Below are 24338 nucleotides of genomic sequence, written 5' to 3' on the forward strand. Positions count from 1 at the left end.
CATGTCTTAAAGGTTCATCCATGTTGTAGCATGTGTGAGAATTTCCTTCCTTTTTAAGACTGAATAATATTCCATTTACATGTATAGATTATACAAAGAAAATGTACCACATTTTTGTTTATCCAGTTGTATCTCTGGGCTGTGTTCATCTTTTGGCAATTATGAGTAATGTTGCTGTGAATATGTTTGCACAAATATCTGTACAAATATCTTGAACTTATTTTCTGAAAAGCATATCCTGCACAGTCTGCCCAACATATTGGATCATATTTGAACTACAGATTCACTACTTTGCCTGCCAAAGACCCAAGCTCTACCCTTACCTTCATGGCCCTGAACACAGCTGGTCAGGTCCACCGGAACACAGGAGCCATCATGGTCTCCTCTGGCCTGCCATTCTGCAAGCAGTTAAGCATCCTCAGTTCCAACCGAGACAGAAAGGGAGCACGGTGTCTTTAGTTAATGCTTGGGAAGTATGTCTGCGTCAGGCTCCAACAGAGCTACAAGACTTTAAAGGTGAGATGTAAAATTTAACAGTAATTTCTCCTATGTCAGTTTTTCAGTCACCAATTAGGGCAGTTCCATGATCACCTGCAGTGAGCTAGAAAAAGAAACATTTTCCATTTCTGGTTCATCTGCACTCTTTAATTCCTAGATACTGTGTTGAAACTATGGAAGTACACACTAGAGTAAAAAAGCAATTGTAACCTACTCTAAAAGTCTAAAACTATACAAAGGCTCTAGCATTATACAATAGGGGTAGCCAACTACAGTCAATGGGTTTAGCCCACACTTATTTTTGTAAATACAGATTTATTGGAATACAGCCATACCACTTATTAATGTATTGTGTACAACTGCTTTGGTGCCACACAATCAGAGTTCAGTACTTGCAACAAACTATGTATGACCCACAAATCCTAAAATATTTACTATCTGGCTCTTCATAGAAAATGCTTGCCAACTCCTGCTTCACACATCTTGGTTCATCCTCTTCTCCCCATTTGCAAACAAGTGCTGATGTAATCAACTGTTTGGGCAGAAAAGGTCTTCCTAAGCTAACTCTGGGCAAGTTGGCTGTTTGTAATGAGGCAATGTAAGTGCCCATATTCATCAAATGAAGAATAGGAAAGTAGATGCCAAGCTTGTAATTTAAGAAAAGATCTTTAGAAAAACAATATGGTCTCATTTTCCATCAACCAGTCAACAAGCTGAAGCAGGTGTGGCCAAGAGACAAACCATGGCATCTCATGCACAAAATAAAGGAAATGCCAGCAGTTAGAAACATCTCCAAACATAGGTTTTTTTAAATTCACCCAGTAGGCCAACCTCTAGATGCCTCAGGGTGAACTCCATGAATGTGGCTTGGCTGGTAAATGATTTTCCAAGATACCGCCAACTTTCCCTCCCCACAAATCAGGCAGTGTCAAGCTCTCATATTCATCTTCTTAGTGTCAAAATTTAACAGCAGTATCCACAACATAACTTAAAGGAGAGAGCAAATTTGCCTTTTGGAAATAACAGTATTTTCTGATGAATCAGTTCATATCACAAGTGCACTCTGTGATACGTGCGAATGTATACATGTGCTCTCAAGAACCACATTCTTCCTCTTGGTTCTAAAAAGGAGAAAGTCTGAAAATGAAGACAACCACCTGAAAAAAAGTCTGTAGAAAACTCTGGAAATGAACGATACTCAGAAGCATAAATTTTCCAAAATGGTATCATTTAAAAACCAAGAATTCATACTAGAAGACTAGTAGAAAAAGCCTGTGTCTTTCTTTTCTCCTGAAATCAAATCGTGACTTTGAATCTAGGCATACACATCATTATCCTCAGTATTCAGTGATGACACTTAAGATGGTGTTTATTACCCTTCCTGCTTCCTACCAGTAGCAAGACAGGTGAGTAATCTGACAGAGGATATAAAAGCATTGCTTCTACCAATGAACAGCTGTGTTACACCTCAGATAATATAGCTTTGTGCCTTGGGCAAATCCCTTAATAGCTCTAAGCCTCAGGTTTTTCTCATCTGTAAAATGAATGGCATTGATAGATGACCTCGATGGCTCCTTTTTAATATGATTATTCTAGCTCTATAATTATAGCTGTGTAATTCACTACACTACACATAACAAAAAAATGGCATGCATCAACAAGTCTCCACTTCATTTCCTGATAGTCTTCTCCACCTATTCTTTCACCACAATATCAGTGGGACAACTAATTAGGCAAGATTCCAGATTCAAATCTGTGACTCCTGAAGTTAGTTTCATTGTGAATCGTATAACCTGAATTTAGTGGGTCAAAAGAAACAATTCTAAAATTGTGCCTTTCACCAATGGAAAAGACATTTCCTTCTGGAGACTAGTCTCAGATATGCGTTCAAAACCTCAGCAGAGACCTTAAGAAAATGCTGGGAAGACCCAAGCCCACAGATCTTTGAGAAAACATTTATTAGTGGTTGCAAAACAAAGCATGTGGGTGTGTAGGAGGCTCCTCTCTCTTCTAAGCTTATGGGTCAGCAAATAGTATGCAGGTTTAGTGACCCCATTCTCTTCTCAAACACAAGAAAAATTAAAAAGTATGTAAGGTGAGGAAGAATAAAAATACATGAATCTGGTGGGTCTAAACCTCATGAATAAAAAGCTGTGGAGAACACTCACTGAATCTGCAGAGTTGGCCCAATCACTGGTTCCACAGGAACCTGATAGAGGCAGCCTGAGCAGTTGGGCTCCTCAAAACTCAGAGGAGACCAGCTGTTCAGAAGAGGGGATACAGACTTCTCTACTCAGACCAGGTCTTATGTTCTAAATTGCCAAAAAGGCTTGTATTTTCATCCTAACATTAAAAATAAAATGATTTGCTAGCAGAAGGATCATACGCTTGAAGAATATTCAGTTGGATTCATAACCCAAGACCTAAAGATGGACTTCAGGGGAACTGCTCTCAAGACTGAATTTTACATGTACACAAGCATGTGCATTTTTCTGGGGAGAGGGTTCTTTGCTTAGAGATTTCCAAAGAGGTTCAGGTCGCCAGAAATAGAGAAGGTAATTTACAAAAAAAGAAATTCCAATATATTAACTACCCTTTTCTGTTATATTTCTATTTAACTATCCAACAAGTAACCCAGGGCTTTAAATTTCAAATATTTCCAGAAAGAAAATTAAGCAAGGTGTCGGAGTTGGCAGTAAACTTTGAGAATGTGGCATGGCTGCTTTCATGGTATTCAGATAGAAAAGACTCCATTCTAAAATTCTGGAAGATAGAAAAGATGTCAGGTTAAGGATGGGTATAATTGATCCGAGGTAGATTAATTCACATAGAAGTAGCTGAAAACAGTTCAATGTCAGTGACAGAAGAGGCAACAGGAGAGCATGAAAGAACGTTTGACCTAGAGTATAGAAAGAAAGAGCCTCGTCTCTATTCCTAGGTCTAATTCAATCTGTGATCTTGGACAAATCCTTCCCCCTTCTGTGACTGGGTCCTCATCAAAATGTAAATGAATTCAGACTACTGAAGTAGAACAGTGATTTGCAAATTCTTTTAAGACAATGAAATTACATTTAGATAAAATCATCCAGAATTCATCAGAAACTACAACAAACTCAAAATGACAGGTCAAAAATACAAATTTGTCTCTACTCCCTCTGAAAATCCCATTCAGTTACTGTTCATAAGTATCTAATACTTGCTGAGCATTTACTACATGATTGTTTTAAGTGATTAACTAATGGAATCCTCAACACTCTTATTAGGTAGATGAAGGAACTGAATCACCAGCATTTAAGAAATTTGCCCAAGGCCTCTCCGGTGGCGCAGTGGGTTTAGCGGAGCACTATGGAGCTGTCCGCAGCCTCTGCAGTGTGGATTCGATTTTCAGCCAGCCAGGGAGATGCCCACATGGCCTGGCAGACCTCTCCTGCCTCGCCTGCAGACCTCTCCTGCCTCGCCTGCTGCAGTATCTTCGGTCCGTCTGCCTGTTCTGCTTCCCACTCTGCTTCTGGTGAATTCCCGCACCTCTGGCCTATACCCCAGTTCTTATATAAATATTAAAACAAAGAAAAGAAACTTGCCCAAATCACCACAGCTAGTAAGTGGCAGAGCCCAGATTCAAACCTAGGGAGTCTGGCTCATGTCTGTGCTATATTACCTTTCAGATGGACAATGATGGAATAGCAATGCTCCCAAGAAAAAAAAATGAGACAGCAGTTTAGAAATGTTACCATATTTTGGAAGGTGAAAATCAGACAAATGAACAGTAATTAATGTAGGTGGAGAATATTGAGTACTGATACGGAAAACCACTGCAGAACCTTCTCTAAAACTCAACTTTTAGAGACACAGGCTTTTGCCGAAGGTGTGAGCATGAGGGCTAAAAATATGCAGAACTGGTCCCCATCCTCAGGCAAATAACTGCCATATCAATGCCCCTGCAGAAAGCTGGAGGTTTATTTTCTGGACAGAATGAACTAGAGATAGAGACTCCAGGTTTAGAAGACAAGGAAGTGGCACCATTTGGGGGGTGGGGGGCTAAGTGAAAGTCTGTGTACAGAACCAAGAGCCCCTAGTTTTCCCTCACCATAAGACTCCTAGAATGATAAGGGTCAGTCTGGACAAGGCCATTAACTCTGAGATAGCCCACTGAAAAGGACAGCTCCATCCTCACACAACTACACCTTTCAGAATGTGGCCCCAGACCAGAAGTAGCATTACCAGAAACTTGTACAAAATGTAAATTCTTGGGCCCATGTTAGACCTTCTGAATAAGAAATTCTGGAGTGAGGCCCAACAACCAGTGGTTAAATAAGAAAGCTGGGTGATTTTAATCTCTGCTAAAGTGTTTAAAAAACACTACCCTACAGGCAGGTTCACTAGTCAATAGACCCATCCCACACCAAAAAGCTTCCAACCAGCTTTTCAGTGTCTATTTATCTGAAAAGCAGATTAGAAATCTCTCATTTGTTTATATCCTCTGCCTCTTTTAGTCCAGCTCATTTCTCAAAATTCTTGGTTCCTTACTAAAGATTTTTTCTCTCTCGGACCACTTCATTGCTCTTCTGGAAAACTAATCTGCTTCAGGAAGAGTTGAGAGTGATGCAAAATTTATGCCAGGCATTATGCAAAGAACACTACAAATGTTCTCATTTAATCCTCAAACTAGGGAGAATTAGATAATCATCCCCATTTTTACATTTGGAAAATTGATGCTTAGGCAGATTAAGTAACTTGCACAAGGTTACCACTAAGATTATAATCCAAATCTTTCTATCTCTAAAGCCACGTTCTTCACCATTGCACTCTACTATCTCCAGAGGTCTGACTCAAATATATGGAAGAAAAGTTTCCATAACTGCAGAAAATAAAAGCAAAAAGACGTGTGATAGTTTTGTTCTTAAACAAGGTCCTCCACAGATGCTGAGAACCTTACTGCCAAAGCCCAACAGGGGACAGGGCTTACCGCAGCATCTCTTCACATTAAGGACTCCACAGTTTGGCCAAGTTGCAGCACAGCATGCCTCCTCAGCAGGAATGAATGCAGAGCACAGGGGGGAGGCTGGCTTTGTTGACCAGAATGTCAATAGGGAACAGGTGGTTAAGAGATTCCTTTCCCCGCGGAGCCCATCGGGCCAGGCTTTGGAACCATTGTGGCAGTGTGCATGGTCCCCCTCAAAAGATTTCCAGATTCGATTTTCAAAGCTCTTAAAGAACAAGGTAGTGCTCCAGCAATCAAGGGCAAACAAATGACTCCTGAGGAGAAGCCTCTACAACAGCACGGCTAACTTCCCGGGCCCAAAGAAATGTCTATGGTGACAAGAGACGATGCTTCAGTGGTGCCCCTCAGAATGCACCGTCGGCACCGTGCCCTCCTTACAGAGGGGCTACAAGTCCTTTTGCTCGTGTGTGTATGTGTGACAGAAAACGGAGGCGGGTACCTCAATGTCTCCCACTCCGGGTGCCTCAGCGGCGCACCTCTCAGCCCTTCTGAGGGATAAAAGGCTACCCCTCTCCGTCTCACCACTCAGCCCCCATCAGCCTCTCCTATTCGGCACCTCTGTCTCCCGAACACGGTCTCTCCCTCCGACCTCCCCTGTCCATCCCTCCGCCGGGTAGACCTCTCTTCCCGCTCCCCCGCCCCTCTTTCCTTCCCACCCGGCCCCGGCCCCCTAAGTCCCGTGCCGCCCCGCCCACGGTACCTTGAGGGTCACGTCGCACAGCTTGCCCTGCCGCCGGATCTCCTCCATGACGCCGTAGCCGCGACTAGGCAACTCGGACACGGAGAAGTGCACCAGGTCCTCCAGCTCCTCCGCGCCGTCCTCCACCATCTTCCCCGGCCGCCGCGACTGCGCAGGCCTTGCCGGCCGGCTCGATACTAACCAGGGCGGGGCGAGGGCATGCGCGGACGGCCGCGCTCAGGGCGGGGCTGGCATTGGACGGGCCTGCGCGGCCGCCGTAGTCGCACATTCCTCTACGCCGGAAGCCCCGCTTCCTGCTTCTAGAGCGGGTTTCGTTCCCAACGCTGGCCTCGCGTCTAAGCTGCCGCAATCTTCCTAGATTAATCGGTCTCTTTTCCCGTTTTTTCAGTTCTACCCTGATCTTACTCGTACTCAACAGAGGCTCGTGGTCTTCATTTCCCCCACCACCTCGATACTTCCGGAATCGCCGGAAACAGCCATTGCCATGGCGACTGTGTACACAGCCCTTCCCCCAAGCGTGCCGGATTTCGGTAGATGCTGTTGCAGCAGTAGCACTGCGGGAGGGCTGCCGCCTCGGGAGCGGTGAGCAGGGGCGGAAAAGGGGAGAAGGGAGGCCGGAGATGGGATGTACACCCGGGTGGCGAGCGGCAGCTTGGATCCCAACACTGGTTCATTCTGGAGTCCCCCTGCTTGGTTCTCTGGTCTGTGAAATCCAGACGAAGGAGGACGTCGTCCTTTCAGTCTGTCTGTGCCTTAGTCTATTCTGCCCCACAAGTCTCTTTTATTGCTCCTGAGGTTCAGAGGAAGTGAGGGGTCTGGGTGTGTTAGGAGGGCAGATGTCTTCCTGACTCTTCTGCATCGGCTTTCTAACTGGAGAGGGTTTCGGGATCGCCCGTCCGAGCCTTTCGCGTCTATAGATGGAGGAAACTATTGCAGAGGGAATGGAATGGTGTCAAGGCTCCACACAGGGCTTTGATATGTGGCGTGAGAAAAAGGAGAAGGGCCAGTTATGCTTGGATCGGAGTCTTGTTAAGTCCAGGGCCCGTACATTTGGATCATATTTTGAGGATTCAGAGCTGCCGTTCTGGTGGCTTTGAGGGTTTCCCAGTAAGAGCTCCTCGCCTGGCCAGGAGCTCTTTAACGTAGGGATCCTCCTGGTGCCTACCGTTCCAACAAACGTTTCCTTTCCTTTTTATCCAGCCTTCATGTATGTTTGGTTCTGTTCATTCCCACTGCTAAAACGAATAAGGAAACTGGGAGCCTGTTCCACCAGAAACATCTAAGGGTGGTGACCTTAGAGGGGACATTCCCCACAAGGTCCTGAGGGAGAAGGACCCCTACTAAAAGGGAGAGTGTGGTGAGGGACTGAACATGGTTTCTTGCAAGTGGTACCTGGAAACTCAGAAAGGGTGTGGGTTCAGGGTTGGAGGTGGTGTGGGTGGGGAGTGACATTATATGCCCTTTGGGACTCTCTCAGTAGTGACAGAAGATGGACCCACATGTGGAGAATGATCCACCCTCTGGCTTTCAGCTATGACTATGACCACTAATCACCACTTCTTGAGCATCTGCTCTGTGCTGGGCACGGTTCTGGACATTGAGGGGGGATTCAAAAGACATAAAAGTCACAGTCCTACCCCTCAATTAACTTAATTTGGGAGCTGAAGCCCACTCAAATGAAGCGGCGTAAGAACGGTAACAAGCATTATTTCAGTAAGTGCAAGATGGCATGGGGTCCCCAAATGCCTGGGTATTAAAAGGCTGTTGAGTAGCAGATTTGCTGGAGGGGTATAGAGAAAGCTTGTTTTGAGTTGGTATGGCTCCTGGTACACCTTGAGCCATCCATGGGTGTGAGCATGGGGAGGATGGTAGCAAGGGATGCAAGGAAGAATGATTGCATGTGCATGTGTATGTTGGCAAATTGCAGGACAGAGAAGGGGCAGACTCTACAGGAGAACAATGCTTGCAGCTGGCATGTGCTGCCTTTGTGCTGTCAGTGGATGGGAGCGGATGGCAAGTAGACCTGGGCACCTGCCCCAGAGCTGCCCTACTTCACAGTCCCTTTTAGTGGGCACCCTGGGCAACACTGTAACCTTACTGGGCAGAAGGATGGACCCTTGGTATGATATGGGGAATAGTTCCCAGAACTTTTAAGATTGAGGGTAAGTTCTTGCTTGAGTCAAAACACATCTCCACTTTCAACTTTCCGACATCCTAGGTCAAAGTGAACTTGAGGGAATGAGAGGGAATGTCCTCTTTAGTTTCTTCATTTTGGGGTTCATGCTAGAGCTACTTGTCCCTCTGTATTTCTAGAGCTCAATTTTGCAGACCAAAAAATTAGTACATACATAAAAAACGTTTAGTACATAAATTAGACAAGCCATTATCCTTGCTCACCTGAATACTTTTCAGATTCATTTTCTAAATATTAAAAAGTCAGAATGATCCCATTGTGGTTGGAAAAAAACTTTCATGAAATAATTACTTGAGGAATGTTGGAAGTGGACAAACACTCAGGAGAAGACAAAGATGAAAGTAGCATGATTGCCAGGGGTTAAAGTCTTATTTTTTCCACATCATTGAAGCAATAACTGAAAGCACATGACATGTCTTTAATGAGATATTTAATGCCACTTCTTGATTCTAAAGATAATTGTAAGAGGCAATCAAGTGGTCATCACAAGTTATATCTAGAAATGTGGAGGAATATTATATTTTTCAAATCTGGAATCACTTTTATCAGGTATTATTCAACCTCTCTTAGATAATATATGTAGAGTGCTAATATTCTTTATTTAGTGTACTTTTTTTAAAAGTGAAATAATTATAATTAAAAGAAGAAACTTCCTGTCATGTATGACTTTTTTAATAGTAAATTTCTTGAAAATTAGTTTTTTAAAAAACACTAAATACCTTGTCAGTTTAATCATTAGTGTGCTTTGCAGTGGCACAAACTTTTGTTTCCTTAATAACCATTGATACTGCAATTTCCTATTTGGAGATAAAATTGAGTCAGTTCCCTCTGCCTCATATTTCTCTTAACTCTTCATAAATTCAGCAAATTCCTTTGCAGTTTATCTTACTCAACTGTCCAGGAGTTTGATTTTGCCTCAGTTCCTCTATCCTGCCCCATGAAAATACAGTCATCTTAGGGGCAAATGCCTCATTTCTTAATGAACTTCTCCAGCTCTGACAGGGAGATCAAAAGAGATGTGCCTGTGTAGCACAAGTCCCGCGCTCCATTCAGTGTCTGTTTTGTTGGAGCATTAATTCTATTTTTTTTTCCAGTGGCTCCAATGAACAGCATGGAGCATTAATTCTAAATGAATTTTTGTTGTTTTTTGTTTGTTTGCTTTGTTTAAGATTTATTTATTTATTTATATAAGGCCAGATGCGCAGGAGGGTGAGAGGATTCACCAGAGACAGAGCAGGGAACAGAACAGGCAGATTGACGAAACACATTGCTGAGAGTAGCAGCAGGTGAGGCAGGAGAGGTCTGCCGCACCATGTGGGACCCTCGCCTGCCAGCTGGGATTGAACCAGCGCTACAGAAGAGGCTGCAGACAGCTTCACAGCGCGGTGCTCAACCGCATGTTCCACCAGGGGAGGCCCTCTAAATGAATTTTTAACATTCTTTATATTCATGGTTCTGGAATAATGAAATTATTGAAATTTCAGAGTTCAGTCTTAAGACTACTTGACCATAAAGTACCCAATTATATTGTACAAATTACAAAAATAATAAGGTAAAAGAAGGAAAGAAAAAATGGTAGATAAATCTCAGAATATGTAAAATTGGAAATGTTTCACCTCAGAGTAACTTAACATTGAAATGTGTACCTTTGCTGAATATTTTTGAACAATGAAGTTATTTAGTATATTTTCATCTTTTTTTCTAGTATTAGCTAGATTTAACAAAACTGATGAAATTACAGATATATTTTACTTAGCTTTTTTTTAGTGCTCTTGAGATTTTCTCAGTATTTTTTCTCTCAATATTTAATCCTTTGTCATCAGTCTATAAGGCATCTAAAACATTGATTAACTTGTAAGTTCCCCTTAAAGCATAAACATCAACACTTTTATCACTTCTACTTAATAACCCTCTTTGCTTCTCCACTCTATGTCAATGCCAGGACCAAATTTTGCTAATTAGTATTTAAATATTTTCACACAAATATTCTCAGGAGAGGGCCTAGTGTTATTTGACCAATGAGACTAATATTCTATGAAATATGAAGTGGCTTAGTTATCATTTAGAGAGTTGTATAATTCCACTTCAAAATATTTTTATAAAATGCTTTGTTGGGCAGGATAGTAAAGATCTATGAATCATCCCCTCAATGCAGCAGTCTCCTTGTGGAATCTCTGCTGGCTGCCATCCTGACTTTCCTTGACTGTTAATGGTCCTTACCTTGAGACAGTCTTTTCCATTGTAAGACAACTCTACATAATAGAAAGGTCATTGACCTGAATCTGCCTCTCTATCTTTTACATTTGTAAGCTTTCATCTTGTTCCATGAAGCCACATCAAACATCAGTTTTAATATTCTATGTGGTAATGATTTGTGATAGTATAAATGAAAGAATTAAAATATATGTGTATCTGAAAGAAAATGATGAGAATATAGTTAGGTTTTAGTAGAGGAAGAGGAGATCATAGGAGACTGATTTTTCTCTCCGTGGAATGCCAGAGAAGAAAGAATATTTGATTATAGGATAGATTAGATGTACTTTTAGGGGATCCATTTCTGATTCAAATTAGTATAGTGGAGGTAGTGGAGGAGGTGCTGCATCTGAAATTATGTTAATGATGAAAAGAAAATTCATTTTAGTGCATTTTATAATAAGTATTTTAGAGGAAAATATAATGAATGATGCTACACATAGGCGCACTCAATAGAGAACATTTCTAGAAACCACACTAGAAGACTAATGCATGAACTGCACACCAAGTTTTTCTGATCCTAATGTGTGACATTTCCTCTCTAATTGTTGTTTGATAATGCTTAATTTCACCGTTTTCTTCTTTTTAGCTAGAATGAGTACTAGGAAAAAAGTTCATGCATTTGTCCGTGTCAGACCCACTGATGACTTTGCTCATGAAATGATCAAATATGGAGATGACAACAAAGTAAGTACTTGTACTTACTTACACAGTACCTGCCTGTGGGCCATTCTCGCCTACCTCACTACAGGTGACTCTGTTTCCAAATGATCTTTTTTTTTTTTTTAAAGATTTATTTATTTTTATACAAGAATTGGTGTTGAGAGGATTCACCAGAGACAGAGCAGGGAACAGAACAGGCAGACGGACCGAAGGACACTGCTGAGGGGAGCAGCGGGCGAGACAGGAGAGTTCTGTCCCACCATGTGGGTTTCTCCCTGGCGGGCCCGGAATCAAACTTGGGCTGCAGTGGCTGTGGATTGCTTCATAGGTTGCGTCTTCACCCCTGCGCCACCAGGGAGGCCCCCAAATAATCTTTTAAGCACCAAGGCAGAATTGGTCAAATTCAGATGGACTCTAGAATTCAAGTCCAAATCACAAACTCAGTGCTATTGAGGAGGAAACTCATAAAACTCCTGTTTTAAAAATGTCTCTTTGGTTAATGAGTTTACCTTTATCCCGTGTCTGACACAGAAAAAGAGACATTTATGCACACTTATGAAAGTTTCTGGTGACCAGATCTGCCATAAAATAATCTCCCAGGGAATACAGTTAGAATATCCTAAGCTTAAACTTACCTACGCATTGATAACTTAAACTTACCCACACAGTGGAAGAAACTCTTACTGAGAGAGCTGGAAAGATCTATCTATCCTTGTGTCCTCACCTCTGTCCTGAGCACCTTTCTGAAGCCTATGACAGGCTTAGAGCAGTTTGAGAGTGTTAGATGTTTGAATTATGAAAACATGTGGGTCTACTATGGGCAGCACTGAGACATTCTTTAAGAGAAGAATTCAAGGGCAATTCAAGCAATTGAAAGCCCTAGCAGTCAGAAAAAGTTCCCTTGAAGTCCTGTGATGTTTACTCTCTGGACTTGGTTTCAATGAATCAGAAGCACCGAGCATTTAACATGTGAATGAAACAAACCTTTCTCTCTTGATCTTTCTTTGTCTGTGTGTGGATTAGAGCAACCAGTATAAGATTTCAATGGGAGTCAGCTTACATCAGAAGTCCCCATTGCAAAGATTGGAATCTATCATTGACTTAATCCAATATATTCCTAAACCAGCTGCTGCCACAGTAGGTTACTATGGAAGGATCTAAAGATCCTAAAATTTTGGGGCCTCCCTGGTGGCGCAGTGGTTGAGCGCTGGGTTGCGAAGCTGCCCACAGCCTCTGCGGCACCGGTTCTAGGGTCCCACATGGAGCGCAGACCTCTCCTGCCTTCTGCTGCTCCCCTCAGCAGTGTGTTTCGTCAGTCTGCCTGCTCTGCTCTCCCCTCTGGCTCTGGCAAATTCTCTCACCCTCCTGTGCTTCTGACTGTACCCAGTGCTTGTATAAATAAATAAATAAATCTTAAAAAAAAAAAAATCCTAAAATTTTTTTTAGAAATCTTTGCATCTTTGCATCAAAAAAATCCACTGATGACAAGTAAGTGGACACCCCCCATATACTCTGATACCAATGAGAAACTGGGTAAGAAATCCAGAACCTCTTCTGCGGTTATTTCATCATTATTCACATTGGTGCATAGGGTGTGTGTGGGAGTATATTCTCACCACAGAACCCACGGAGGCCTCACCACCGGTAACCAGAGAGATGGGGCTCAAGCCCAGCCCTCTGCCACCAAGCCCACTATTCTCTCTGACCTAATTCAAGCCCTCCCTGTATTTATTGAATGCACCTGAAGCTTATTTAATAAGAACGTGATAAGTGTACTTGATGCCCTATCACACATGGGGCACAAAGACGATTACCCTGTAAACTAGACTGAGATATACTTAAGCTATTTGTACTCCAGTCTTGCCCCTGATTCTACCACTTGAGGGTCATCTGACCTCCCTGCAAGAGCTTCCTTCTCCCACACCAAAGAAATCACCCAGAATATCAGCCCAGCCAACAGGTGGGAGTTCCTGTTTTTCCTAAAATTCACTTGCTCTGTTTTCTCACATCCTTCCTTGACTGCCAGTGATATTTTTTTAATACCAATTTCCTAATGAATATCTTGCTCCCTCTTTCTCTTCTTCCCACCTCTTTCTCCCTTTCCCTTTATCTTTTCCTAGAGCATTGATATTCACTTAAAAAAAGATACTCGGAGAGGAGTTGTCAATAACCAGCAGACAGACTGGTCGTTCAAGTTGGATGGAGTTCTCCATGATGCCTCCCAAGACATGGTTTATGAGACAGTCGCAAAGGATGTGGTTTCTCAGGCCCTCAATGGCTATAATGGTAATTTAGTTCATTAACTGTTATCTTACCTAAGAACCTGTGGACCCCCTCCTGGAGAAAGAGGTGCAAGTATTTTATGGTGAATAAAATAAATTATAACCTCACTTACTAACATTTGTTTGCTTATTGTCTCCATGTTCTTATGTTATTATTTGCTTGGTGACATTGTGGGCATGGTGACATTCTTCATAGGAAGATAAACTCACTCCAACTCTGTGTAGGTCATAGGGATTTAACTATTATCTTGTTTCAAATCTCTTAAATATTAGTTTTGAAGATAATATCCTTATGATGAATTTGAAGGAATCCAAATATTTTTCTCTTGCTTACCTACTAAGCTATTTCCATTCATTCTACCAGTATAATCAATGTATTGTTCATATTCTAGTATAGGATTATTTATGTATATGTCATGAGAAACAAGTAGAATTTGATTTTTTTAACAAATTAAAGCAGGTTTATTGGGAAATATTTATACACTTGTTCAGTCTAAAATTGTTTTAAAATCTTAAAAATATATTAAAGTCCATAGACCATCAAAGTTTGCAGACTTTGCCTTTCTTGTGGCTGTTGACTAGAATGTTCCCTGTTTGCAAGCTTCAAGTTTTCTGTTTAAAAGTCCATTAAGTGTAGATACACAACTTTGTAATGGATCCTGTATATGATACATAAGTATGGTTCCTCTCTGACCCAGAGGGAATATGGGCCTGATGAGGTAGAGACAGAGAAACCTAGGCCCAGAGAGGTTGAGGGTCTTGGGCACTGGGTGTTCTGGAACCACAGATAGATTCTGAGTGGACATGAGTTCTTTCTGCTTATTTGTATTGGGTTAATAGACACCATTTCTGGCTCCCTTTCAGATGCTGAATTAGGGACCCTGACTAAAACCTACCTATCCTAGGATTCTCTAGTGACCAAGCATTGTCCAGGCAGTTCTGCTGTGTAAACACCCAGAAGCAACTTTTGGGGTGGGGAAGGCTCAGGCTGCCCAAACCACAAGAAATAGCAGAGAGAAACTGGAGCCCAGGGTGACTGTGAGGTTTGTATCCTAGAGCATGGTGGCGATGATCGACCTAAAGGATGTGAGAGGTGCAAGTAAAAGTGCCTCCCAGAGAGGGCAATGGGACCAGATCCGGACCTGTTTCTAGTGGTCTGTTTCCAGAAGTGGTAAGGGACCAACTAGCATTCTTGTTGGTCCTGTGGAAACTTGCAAAAAAATTGTCACCTTTGACAGGAAATATCCTTCCCAGTACCATCTCTTCTCTCGGTTTTTGAAAGCCCTTCTTGCCTGCTGACCAACCAACCCTACAGGAAGGTAGGGTTGAGACCACAGCAGTTCATGGCCTTGTTAACAAAGGGCTAGAGTTTGATGCTCAGATCTTCCTCATTTTTCTTAGATAATTCCCAGTGACTCTATTTCTAAGATTTCCTGCTGTTCTCAGAAGCCCTCACCTTAGATCATCTCTTGGTAGAGGGAACACTAAATGGACTACAGATTCAGAGCAGCTGTTTGTTTTGACCATTTAACTTTCTGTTTCCCTGCCCACCACTCTCACTGGCAGGAATTCCTGATGTCCTTGGCTGATCCTGATGGCCACCTCCATGCCAGATTCCTGGCAGGCACTAGGCATGCTGGGGATGGGACAACTATCCTTGGATCTTTTTTTCCCCTGGATGTCACCGAGATGTGTTTTGAAATGTTTGCAGGCACCATCATGTGTTATGGGCAGACAGGAGCTGGCAAGACGTACACCATGACGGGGGCAACTGAGAATTACAAACACCGGGGGATCCTCCCTCGTGCCTTACAGCAGGTAGAGAGTGGGCCCAAGGGTGGGATGCCACACACATCCTCTCTACCATAGATGTGACCAGTGCCATGCCAGTTATTGGAGACAGTGGGGACAAATGAGTTTCATGCTGTCTAGGATTCTGGATATGTGGGGGGGGGGGGGCTGGTAATGGGTGTGTGTGCGTGTGCATGTGTGTGTGTGTCAGAGGCCTCAAAAAACTAGGAGTTCAGGTTTCAGACTCTGACTCACACGCAGGCTGAGCCTGTTTCCTCATTTGTGAAAGAGGGAGTTGGACGTGGTGATTGACTTCTTGCTGCTCTTAGGGTCTGTAATGCTATAATTGAGCACTTGTTCCCTATCTTGTTCTGTTTTGTTTTTCTTTAAATTTTGAAAGGGCAGGTTTATTAGGAAAAGGAGAAAGGAAAAAAGAGATAAGCCTGCATAGACAAGTGGTCAGGGAGGAGAGCTGCCCTTTCTTGGTTTTAATGAAGGGGATACGAACCCTTGCAGACCTTTCTTACTGGCCTGCCCTGGCTTCCTCCACCACCTCAGTCCCAGAAGGAACAAAAGGAAGAAGCAGAACATGGCGTGAGCTTTAAGGACTGAGAGTGAGGCTAAAGACAGACAGAAGGACCTTCCTTTGGGGTATGCTAGTCTGCATTCTGTGAGGACCTTCTCTGTTTGGAGAGAGGAGGCACAGGGCTTTCCCCCACAAACACCTTGGGGTTTGATAGCCCTGTATTGTAAGAAGTATAGATGTCCCTCTAGTGTATAAACCATTCATGCTTTAATTTTTGAAGCAGTATCCTTTAAGTTCCACTGTCAAAGCATCACTGTCTTTGCATCTTAGACTTTAATAGCCTAGCAGGACACCGCCTTATAGAAATAGAATGTAAGTCATATGTGCAATTTTTTTTCAAAGATTTATTTATTTATACAAGAACCAGGGTACAGGCCAGATGTGCGGGAGGGTCAGAGGACTTACCAAAGACAGAGTGGGGAACAGAACAGGCAGACTGACTGAAATACACTGCTGAGGGGAACAGCGGGTGAGACAGGAGAGGTCTACTCACCATGTGGGTTTCTCCACGGCTAGCGGGGATCAAACCAGCACTGCAGAGGCTGCAAACAGCTTCACAGCACAGTGCTCAACCACCTGCACCACCAGAAAGGCCCCTATATGTGCAATTTTTAATTTTCCTGTAACCACTGTTTAAAAAGTAAAACTGGTGAAATGAATTTTAATAATATATTTAACTTGGGCCTCTCCAGTGGCACAGCAATTGAGTGCTGGGTTGTGAAGCTGCCCACAGCCTCTGCAGTGCCAGTTCGATCCCCAGCCACCGGGTGAGGGTCCCACATGGTGCGCAGACCTCTCCTGCCGCCCGCTGCTTCCCTCAGCAGTGTACTTCGTCAGTCTGCCTGTTCTGTTCCCTGCTCTGGCTCTGGTGAATTCTCTCACCCTTCCACGCTTCTGACTGTACCCAGTGCTTGTTATAAATAAATAAATAAATAAATCTTTAAAAAAAAATACATTTAACTCAATATATCCAAAATGTCATTTTTACTTATAATCAATATAAAAATTATTAAGCTATTTTGCCTTCTTTTTCTCATACAGTCTTTGAAATCTGTTGTATATTTTACTCTTATGGCACATTTGAATTCAGACACTAGCTATTCTCAAGAAATACTTGATCTATATTTAAATTTCATAAAATTTGCAGTTGAAAAAATAGTTTTATACACACAAGTTGTTTCAAATATTGTTAAAAGTTAACCAATAATTGGATTTAATGTTTTTACATTTATATTTAAATTAAAATGAAATAAAATTTAAAATTCAGCCCCCATGTGCATGAGCCACATTTCAAGTGCTCAGCAGCCACAACTAGCATCTACCATGTTGGATGGTGCAGATCTAGACTATTAGAGCAAGTGGGGGCCTCAGGCATCATCCATCCCAACTCCCCATTTGATAAATGAGAAAATTAGGTGCAGAGAGGGAGGGTATTAGAAATAGAGAAGACTGAGTTCTGGCCTGGCTTCTACACATAGTTATATTGCATGGAACTTTCCACAAATAAGTATTATACCTGCCCTGCTTCAATCACAGGGGAGTTACAAGGATGGAATTTAATAATGGCTATGAATGAGGCTTATGTACAGCAAGAAACTATAAAATGAGACGCTCATTCCAGAGTCCTTTCCTTTCATCCTGCCTTTACTTCTTGGGACTGTACAAGTATTAGCCAATCTGTAAGTGAGGCTTCAAAAAATATCATCCAACAGATTAAAAGTAATATTTGTTGTTGATGCTGATTGTCACACCAACTGGGTTGTAAATTCTTTTAACTAGGACAGGGTTTTTAGGATTTTTCTATTGTACTTTTTGATGTTCTCTCCTGAGGTAAGAATGCCTAATACGAGTTTGTCACTGGAGTTTTGCTCTTGGTCACGACTGTCCAATCTCCCATCTAGGTTTTTAGGATGATTGAAGAGCGCCCCACACATGCCATCACTGTGCGTGTGTCCTACCTGGAAATCTATAATGAGAGTCTGTTTGATCTCCTGTCTACTCTGCCCTATGTTGGGCCCTCAGTCACACCAATGACCATTGTTGAAAACCCTCAAGGGGTCTTCATTAAGGGCCTGTCTGTCCACCTCACAAGTCAGGAGGAGGATGCATTCAGTCTCCTTTTTGAGGTGAGATGATCAAGTCTAAGGGTTCCTTCCTTTCTTTTCCTCCCTCCCTCCTTCTTAGGTTTTTTTTTTCTTCTTCTTAGTTTTTAACTTACTTTGATAACCAGAATGAAAATTATCAAATGCTCATTTAGCACATTCAGATAGTATTAAAAGAATGCAGAAACAAAAAAAGAATTCACTCAATCTGTTTTCTACGTAAGGTCACAATAATGTATACTTTGGCTTATTTCCTTCCAGTCTTTTTCCCTTGCAATTTTTCCTTTATATAGTTGAAATGGTCCTTCCTTCCTTCATTTTTTCTTTCCCTTCTTCACTTTCTTTCCTTTTTCTTTTTTTTAAAAAAAGGTTTATTTATTTATGCATACAAGACCTGGGGTACAGGCCAGAGGTGCGGTGAGAGGATTCACCAGAGACAGAGAGGGGAACAGAACAGGCAGACTGACTGAAATACACTGCTGAGGGGAGCAGTGGGGCAAGGCAGGAGAGAGAGGTCTGCTGTGCCATGTGGGTAGCTCCCTGGCTGGCTGGGGATCAAACTCGTGCTGCAGTGGCTGCGGATAGCTTAATAGCACTGCTTTAACCCCTGTGCCACCAGGGAGGCCCCCATATACACACATAAGTGGGTGCTTGAATAATGGTAAAATGATTATGCTCTATGTACCAGTATTAATTTCCTGATTTTGATAGCATTCTATAGTTTTACAAGTTATCATGGGGAAAGACTGAGTGAAGGATACAAAGAACCTCCCTATACATTTTTTGGCAACTTCCTATGAATCTATAATTATTTCAAAACAAAATGTTTAAAAATAAATATTTCTAAAAGTCTAAAGTTAATTGAAGCGTTTCCCCCCACCCCCGATTCTATAAGCAGCTTAGGATTGTTGCTTTAATTTTTTTTTTCTCTCTCTCTTTTTTTTTTTTTATAGAGGCATTTTTTTTTTATTTATTTGTTTGTTTGTTTGTTTTGTTTATACATGCACTGGGTACAGTCAGAAGCGCGGGAGGGTGAGAGAACTCACCAGAGCCAGAGCGGGGAGCAGAGCAGGCAGAAGGACCGAAGTACACTGCTGAGGGGAGCAGCGGGCGGCAGGAGAGGTCTGCACGCCATGTGGGACCCTCCTCTGGTGGCCAGGGAGCAGCCGGGGATCGAACCGGCGCTGCAGAGGCTGCGGGCAGCTTCGCAACCCAGCGCTCTACCGCTGCGCCACCGGGGAGGCCCTGTTGCTTTAATTTTTAACCCCCAACAAGATTTTATTTTTACTGTCTTATATAATCAGCATTCTTTTACATTTATCTGCAAATTTACAACTTTCTTTGCTTTTCCTTTCCTCCTTAACCTTAACCTGGATTCCTGCTGCAACCTCCTATCCTGCCCCAGGCTACTTTCCTTACTTCTAGACAATCACAGCTACATATTCAAAAAGAAGTTTTAAATATTCCATTATCTTTAGGTGTTTTGCAATAGGACAGTTTTTGAATATTTAGTTCATTTTATTGCTCAAAACACCCTTCATATTTTGAGCTGAGATACAGTGCAAAAGACATAGGATTTGTAATTGGGCACTTGGGCTTAAATCCAGACTTCTTTCAAGCTTAAGTTAAGCCTTAGAGATGAACAAATCATCATTGTCTCCAAGCCTCTTTGCTCATCTGTGAAAGTGGAGACACTAATAGTACCAATCAGATGGGATTGGGCATTTGAACAAATATTTACTGCAGGGCCTTGCTAATCCTATGAGTTAGAGGGAAGGGCCCACTGTGCCTTTGAAAACAAAATTATTAAATATAAATAAATAACAAAATTTTTTATTTTTCCTATTTTAAAAAGTAGCACAGTTTCACTGTAAGAAAAACTATGAAAAAACAAAACTGTATAGGAAAGAGAAAGTGACCCATAAACCCCAGCCCAGAAAGACCATTATTAACAAACATCTTAGTAACAGCATCTGTTTATCCTATTTTGTATGAATACTTTTGCATACCCTAGATTGCAGCAGCATATGATTTTGTCCTTCATTCTGCCTATGTGGTATGTTACACGGATTAACTTGTTTATGTTGAACGATCCTGCAGCCCAGGGATTAATCTCACTTGATCATAGTGTATGATTCTTTTAGTGTGCTATGAAAGTCAGTTTGCTATGAATTTGGAATCTGTATTTCTGTTATGAAAAGATACTTATTAACATGGTCCTGGCTATGTAATATTCCAAGGTAGATAGGTCATTCCCTTATTGTTGGATATGTAGGTTATGATTCATTATTCATGCATATTTTTAGGATTTTTAATTTTTATTGCTACTTTGTTTATTAGAAAACTATACCAATTCACATGTCCCTAGCAGTGGTATAAGTGTAGATATGGACTTCAGTTTGTTTACTTTTGTATTAATTTATAAATAAGTATTGCCTGGAACTCCAGTTGATTGCAGTGATTAAGATCACTTATATAACTATCGATGTAGTTGAAAAATGACCCAAATAAATGCCTTGTTATTTTAATTTTTCAAAATGTCTACATTTCCCTACTTTTTCAGGGAGAGACCAATAGGATTATAGCCTCTCACACGATGAACAAAAACTCTTCCAGGTCACACTGCATTTTCACCATCTACGTGGAGGTAAGTGCAAGTTCTTTAAAAAGCCTGGGAAAGGCAGTCACTTCCCATGGGATCTACTCATCAGCAAATTCTTCCTGTGACAATCTAACCTCTGCATGTTTTGTAGGCCCATTCTCGGACGCTATCAGATGAAAAGTACATCACTTCCAAAATTAACTTGGTGGATCTAGCAGGATCGGAGAGGCTGGGGAAGTCTGGAGTAAGTGGGGGAAGTGGAAGGTTTCTTCTCCACAAGCCATGGTCTGTTTTCGGCACAGTGCACCTGGGCCCACCCTCCCTAGGTGTTCATGAGCACAGACCTGACCTAGGTGCAGTGAGACAAGCGGCTTGACCCGAGGAGCTGGAGGGATGGAATTAGCATAGATGGAATAACTGCTGCACAGAGGCATTCCTACTTGACAGGATTTTTTATTTATTTAAAATTTTTTAAAAGTTGGTAGCTTTATTTTTTTTGCATAGAAGAACTGCAGTGTAGGCCAGAGGTGTGGGGGATGAGAGGACTCACCAGAGACACAGTGGGGAGCAGAACAGGTGGCTCTACTGAAGTAGACTGTTGAGGGGGCAGCAAGCAAGACAGGAGAGGTCTGCTGTGCCATGTGGGTAGCTCCTTGGCTGGAGGTCAGACTCAGGCCATAGTGGTGATAATGCTGAGACTTAACTCCTAGGCCACCGGAAAGCCCCAAATTGACAGGATTTTTGTAAATATTAAAGGAGATGATGGCCCCTAATTTCTTAGTAAGGTGCCTGGCATTTAGTAAGCGCTCAGTAAATGCTAGTGTTGGCATCTCTGTGTATGCGTCTAAGTATTCACATGAGTATTTTATTTCAAACAAATATTCACATGAGTGTGAGGATGAGCACAAGTATTCACAAGAGTATTCAGATCACATTCCCATATGCATTAGTGTGAGCGTTTCTATTTGTGTGAATATTGCCCAGTATCTGCACAACTATTCCTCTGTGTACTCAGTTTAGTGAGAATCTAAAGTGAATTCCTGTAAAGTCGTATTAAATATTCATGTTCACATGAGCATTCACATGAATATTCATATAAATATTCTTGTGAGTATTAGTATTACCGTTATTAGCCCAAGATGGAATAGAATATATCCCATAATGTTGAGGAAAGGCCCTGTTCCTGGGAAGGGGGCTCTGGCCTGGCCACCAGTGTTCTTAGTTGGGCAGCCTCTCCCCTTGGCCAAAGTGAACCTGACCTTTGGTTTGCAGTCCGAGGGCCGAGTCCTAAAGGAAGCCACCTACATCAACAAGTCGCTGTCGTTCCTGGAGCAGGCCATCATTGCCCTCGGGGACCAGAAGCGGGACCACATCCCCTTCAGGCAGTGCAAGCTCACCCATGCCTTGAAGGACTCCTTAGGTAAGTGTGGTTTGCATGAGGAGGAAGGACAGGCACATCTGCTGCCGGTGATGATGGAATTGCTCCCTCCTGGTGGCGTCGACTTAGATTTACCTGGAGTCTTTTCATGTAATCTGACATACCTGAAAGGCAGAATCAAGCATATCATCCTCTTCTTTCCCCCACAAAGTGCTTTCTTCACTCCTCAGTATCTTTGTTTAAGTTTTTGCCACTACTGTAAATACCTTCTCCTTTCCCCCACATCCCTAAATCAGCTGGCAGAATACTTCGTTGCCTTAAAGACATAGATGGGAAGTTTCTCCATGGTGTTTCCCCTGCAGCCTCCTCTACAGAGGAGCAGGAGCAGTCTTTTCATGCTGTGTCTCCAGGCGCTCATGTTGGGTTGATGATACAGTCATTGGTGTCTGATTATAAATTGGGTACCACCTTGAGCAAAGCCCTGGCCCAAAGCCCTCTCCCCAACCCTGCCCCTCCCTGCTCCACACCCTCTCACCTCTGTTGTTCCCAGGCTCTTCTTTTAGGTATATCTGGTGCCCTCTCTCCCCTCTCACTTTTCCCTCTACCTCCCAGCATCATGCATGCTTTGGCATTGTCCTTTCTGACCCTGTCTTTGTCAACTCAGGTTGCTGTGACAAAATCCATGGCCTGGGTGACTTAAATAACACACGTTTATTTCTCATAGTTCTGGAGTTGGATGCTCCAGATCAAGGTCTAGCAGGGAGAGTTCCTGGTGAGAATCCCTTCCTGACTTGCAGATGGCCTCCTTCTCATTGTGTTTTCACATAGGGGAAAGAGATTGAGGCCAGAAATGGAGAGAGCTCAAGTTCTGGGTTCCTTCTTTTTCCCTAAGGGCACTAATCCCAACATGGGTGGCTCCAGTGTTTGCTTTGGCAGCGCATGTACTGACATGGGGGCTTCACCCTTAGGGCCTCATCTAAACCTAATTACTTCCCACAGGCCACACCTCCAAATATCATCCTATTTGGGGGTTAGGATTTCAACATGAGTTTGGGGGGAACACATTCAGTCCATAACAGATCTCCATTAGCCTCAAAGAAATCCTTTGGCAGAAAACACACATGGTTCATGGTCCTTCTGTGTCCTGCTTCCTGTAGGGGGAAACTGCAATATGGTCCTTGTGACAAACATCTATGGAGAAGCCGCCCAATTGGAAGAGACGGTATGTAAAGACTGCCAATGCGGATAGGTTGGAATCCCTCCTCATGGGTGCCAGGGCTAGTAAGGCTTGTGCTGGGCTGGCTCAGCAGGCACACTAGCATAGACATAGTCAAGAGTGGAGGATTCAGGGCAGGAATCTGAGCCAAAATTGCTGAGGGGGGCCCAGTTCATTTTGAGGGCCTGAGAGGAGGTCTGAGAGCCAGCTTTGTGGGGACAAAGGCCATGCCTCCCAGGGTGCTTCTTCTTGTGAATTGGGCTGGAGAACAGCTGATTCCTTGTTCTTTATAATCACATGTTTTAAAATCTTAAAAAATTCCAGATTCCAGGCTGATATTGTAAGGCCAGAGTGAGCAGCAAATAGGTGGTAAGCACCTGCCATGTATAAGGTCTTGGGTTGCGGGTGGAGAGGTGGGGAGCAGCTCAGTAGAGTTAAGTGATTCCTGGCCTTGGGCCTCAGCATTCCCAGTCATGGCTTTTAGTAATGTGAGAGACCTGGATAGAGGATCTTTTGGCGGGGGTTGGGGGGGAGTGGTGTTTCCTAAAACTGGGGTGAGGAAGGTGAGCACTGAACTAGGTGGGCTTGAGGAGTTGGTGCAGGGAAGCAGAGATGTTTCTGGCAGAGGAAATCCTGAAGGTGTGGCCCATGCCAGTAACATCTGGCTACCACAGGGGCTGAGTGGGTCCTGATGGCAGAGACTTTGGCCATTCTGCAGGTGGCTGGGGTTGTCACAGGTGTGAGTAGGGGAGGGTTGTGACTCATAGAGGTTAACCCAGTGGTAGAATACAGGTGACCTGGGGAATAGAAAAGTGTATGAGAATGAGGAGAAGGAATACTGGCCTGACAGAGCAAAGGTAGTGACACAGGTAAGCCCACGCAGGTTGGCAACCAGGCTGGGGTTCCCTTCTTCCTCTGAAGGGCCACCCGCTAGTAAGTAAGCTTACTTAGTAAGCTTAGAAAGCTCTCCTTAGACATTTTGGTTTTCAACTGTGGGTGTTTAGGACATGCTTCAGTCATCTGGAGACTCCACTTAGATGAAATGTCATTTCCAGGAACCCAAGATGCTGT

The 24338-nt window shown here is 42.9% G+C and overlaps 2 protein-coding genes across 6 annotated transcripts in view; one reads left to right on the plus strand and one right to left on the minus strand.

The window, feature by feature from the left end:
• Positions 1-6344, minus strand: part of KLHL18 (kelch like family member 18) — a gene marked incomplete at both ends in the record, with an annotated part of 46393 nt that extends 40049 nt beyond the window's left edge. Inside the window, one exon of one of the 2 annotated variants that reach the window (XM_084247496.1) lies at positions 6201-6344. In XM_084247496.1, the coding sequence (XP_084103622.1) occupies positions 6201-6329 (129 nt within the window). The remainder of the gene's footprint in view (positions 1-6200) is intronic. The other variant, XM_084247495.1, reaches the window with a different exon arrangement.
• Positions 6345-7733: 1389 nt separating this feature from the next.
• The window catches only part of KIF9 (kinesin family member 9), a gene marked incomplete at both ends in the record, with an annotated part of 38055 nt that continues 21450 nt past the window's right edge, over positions 7734-24338 (plus strand). For 2 of the 4 annotated variants that reach the window (XM_084247086.1, XM_084247087.1), the window contains 7 exons: positions 11242-11334; positions 13431-13596; positions 15304-15410; positions 20635-20718; positions 20825-20917; positions 21946-22093; positions 23209-23273. In XM_084247086.1, the coding sequence (XP_084103212.1) occupies positions 11242-11334; positions 13431-13596; positions 15304-15410; positions 20635-20718; positions 20825-20917; positions 21946-22093; positions 23209-23273 (756 nt within the window). Of the gene's footprint in view, positions 7914-11236; positions 11335-13430; positions 13597-15303; positions 15411-17870; positions 18096-20634; positions 20719-20824; positions 20918-21945; positions 22094-23208; positions 23274-24338 lie in introns of those variants that run through there. The other 2 variants (XM_084247084.1, XM_084247085.1) reach the window with 2 other exon arrangements.

The sequence above is a fragment of the Talpa europaea genome (assembly GCF_964194135.1).
Source record: "Talpa europaea genome assembly, chromosome: 11".
Classification (NCBI taxonomy): Eukaryota; Metazoa; Chordata; class Mammalia; order Eulipotyphla; family Talpidae; genus Talpa; species Talpa europaea.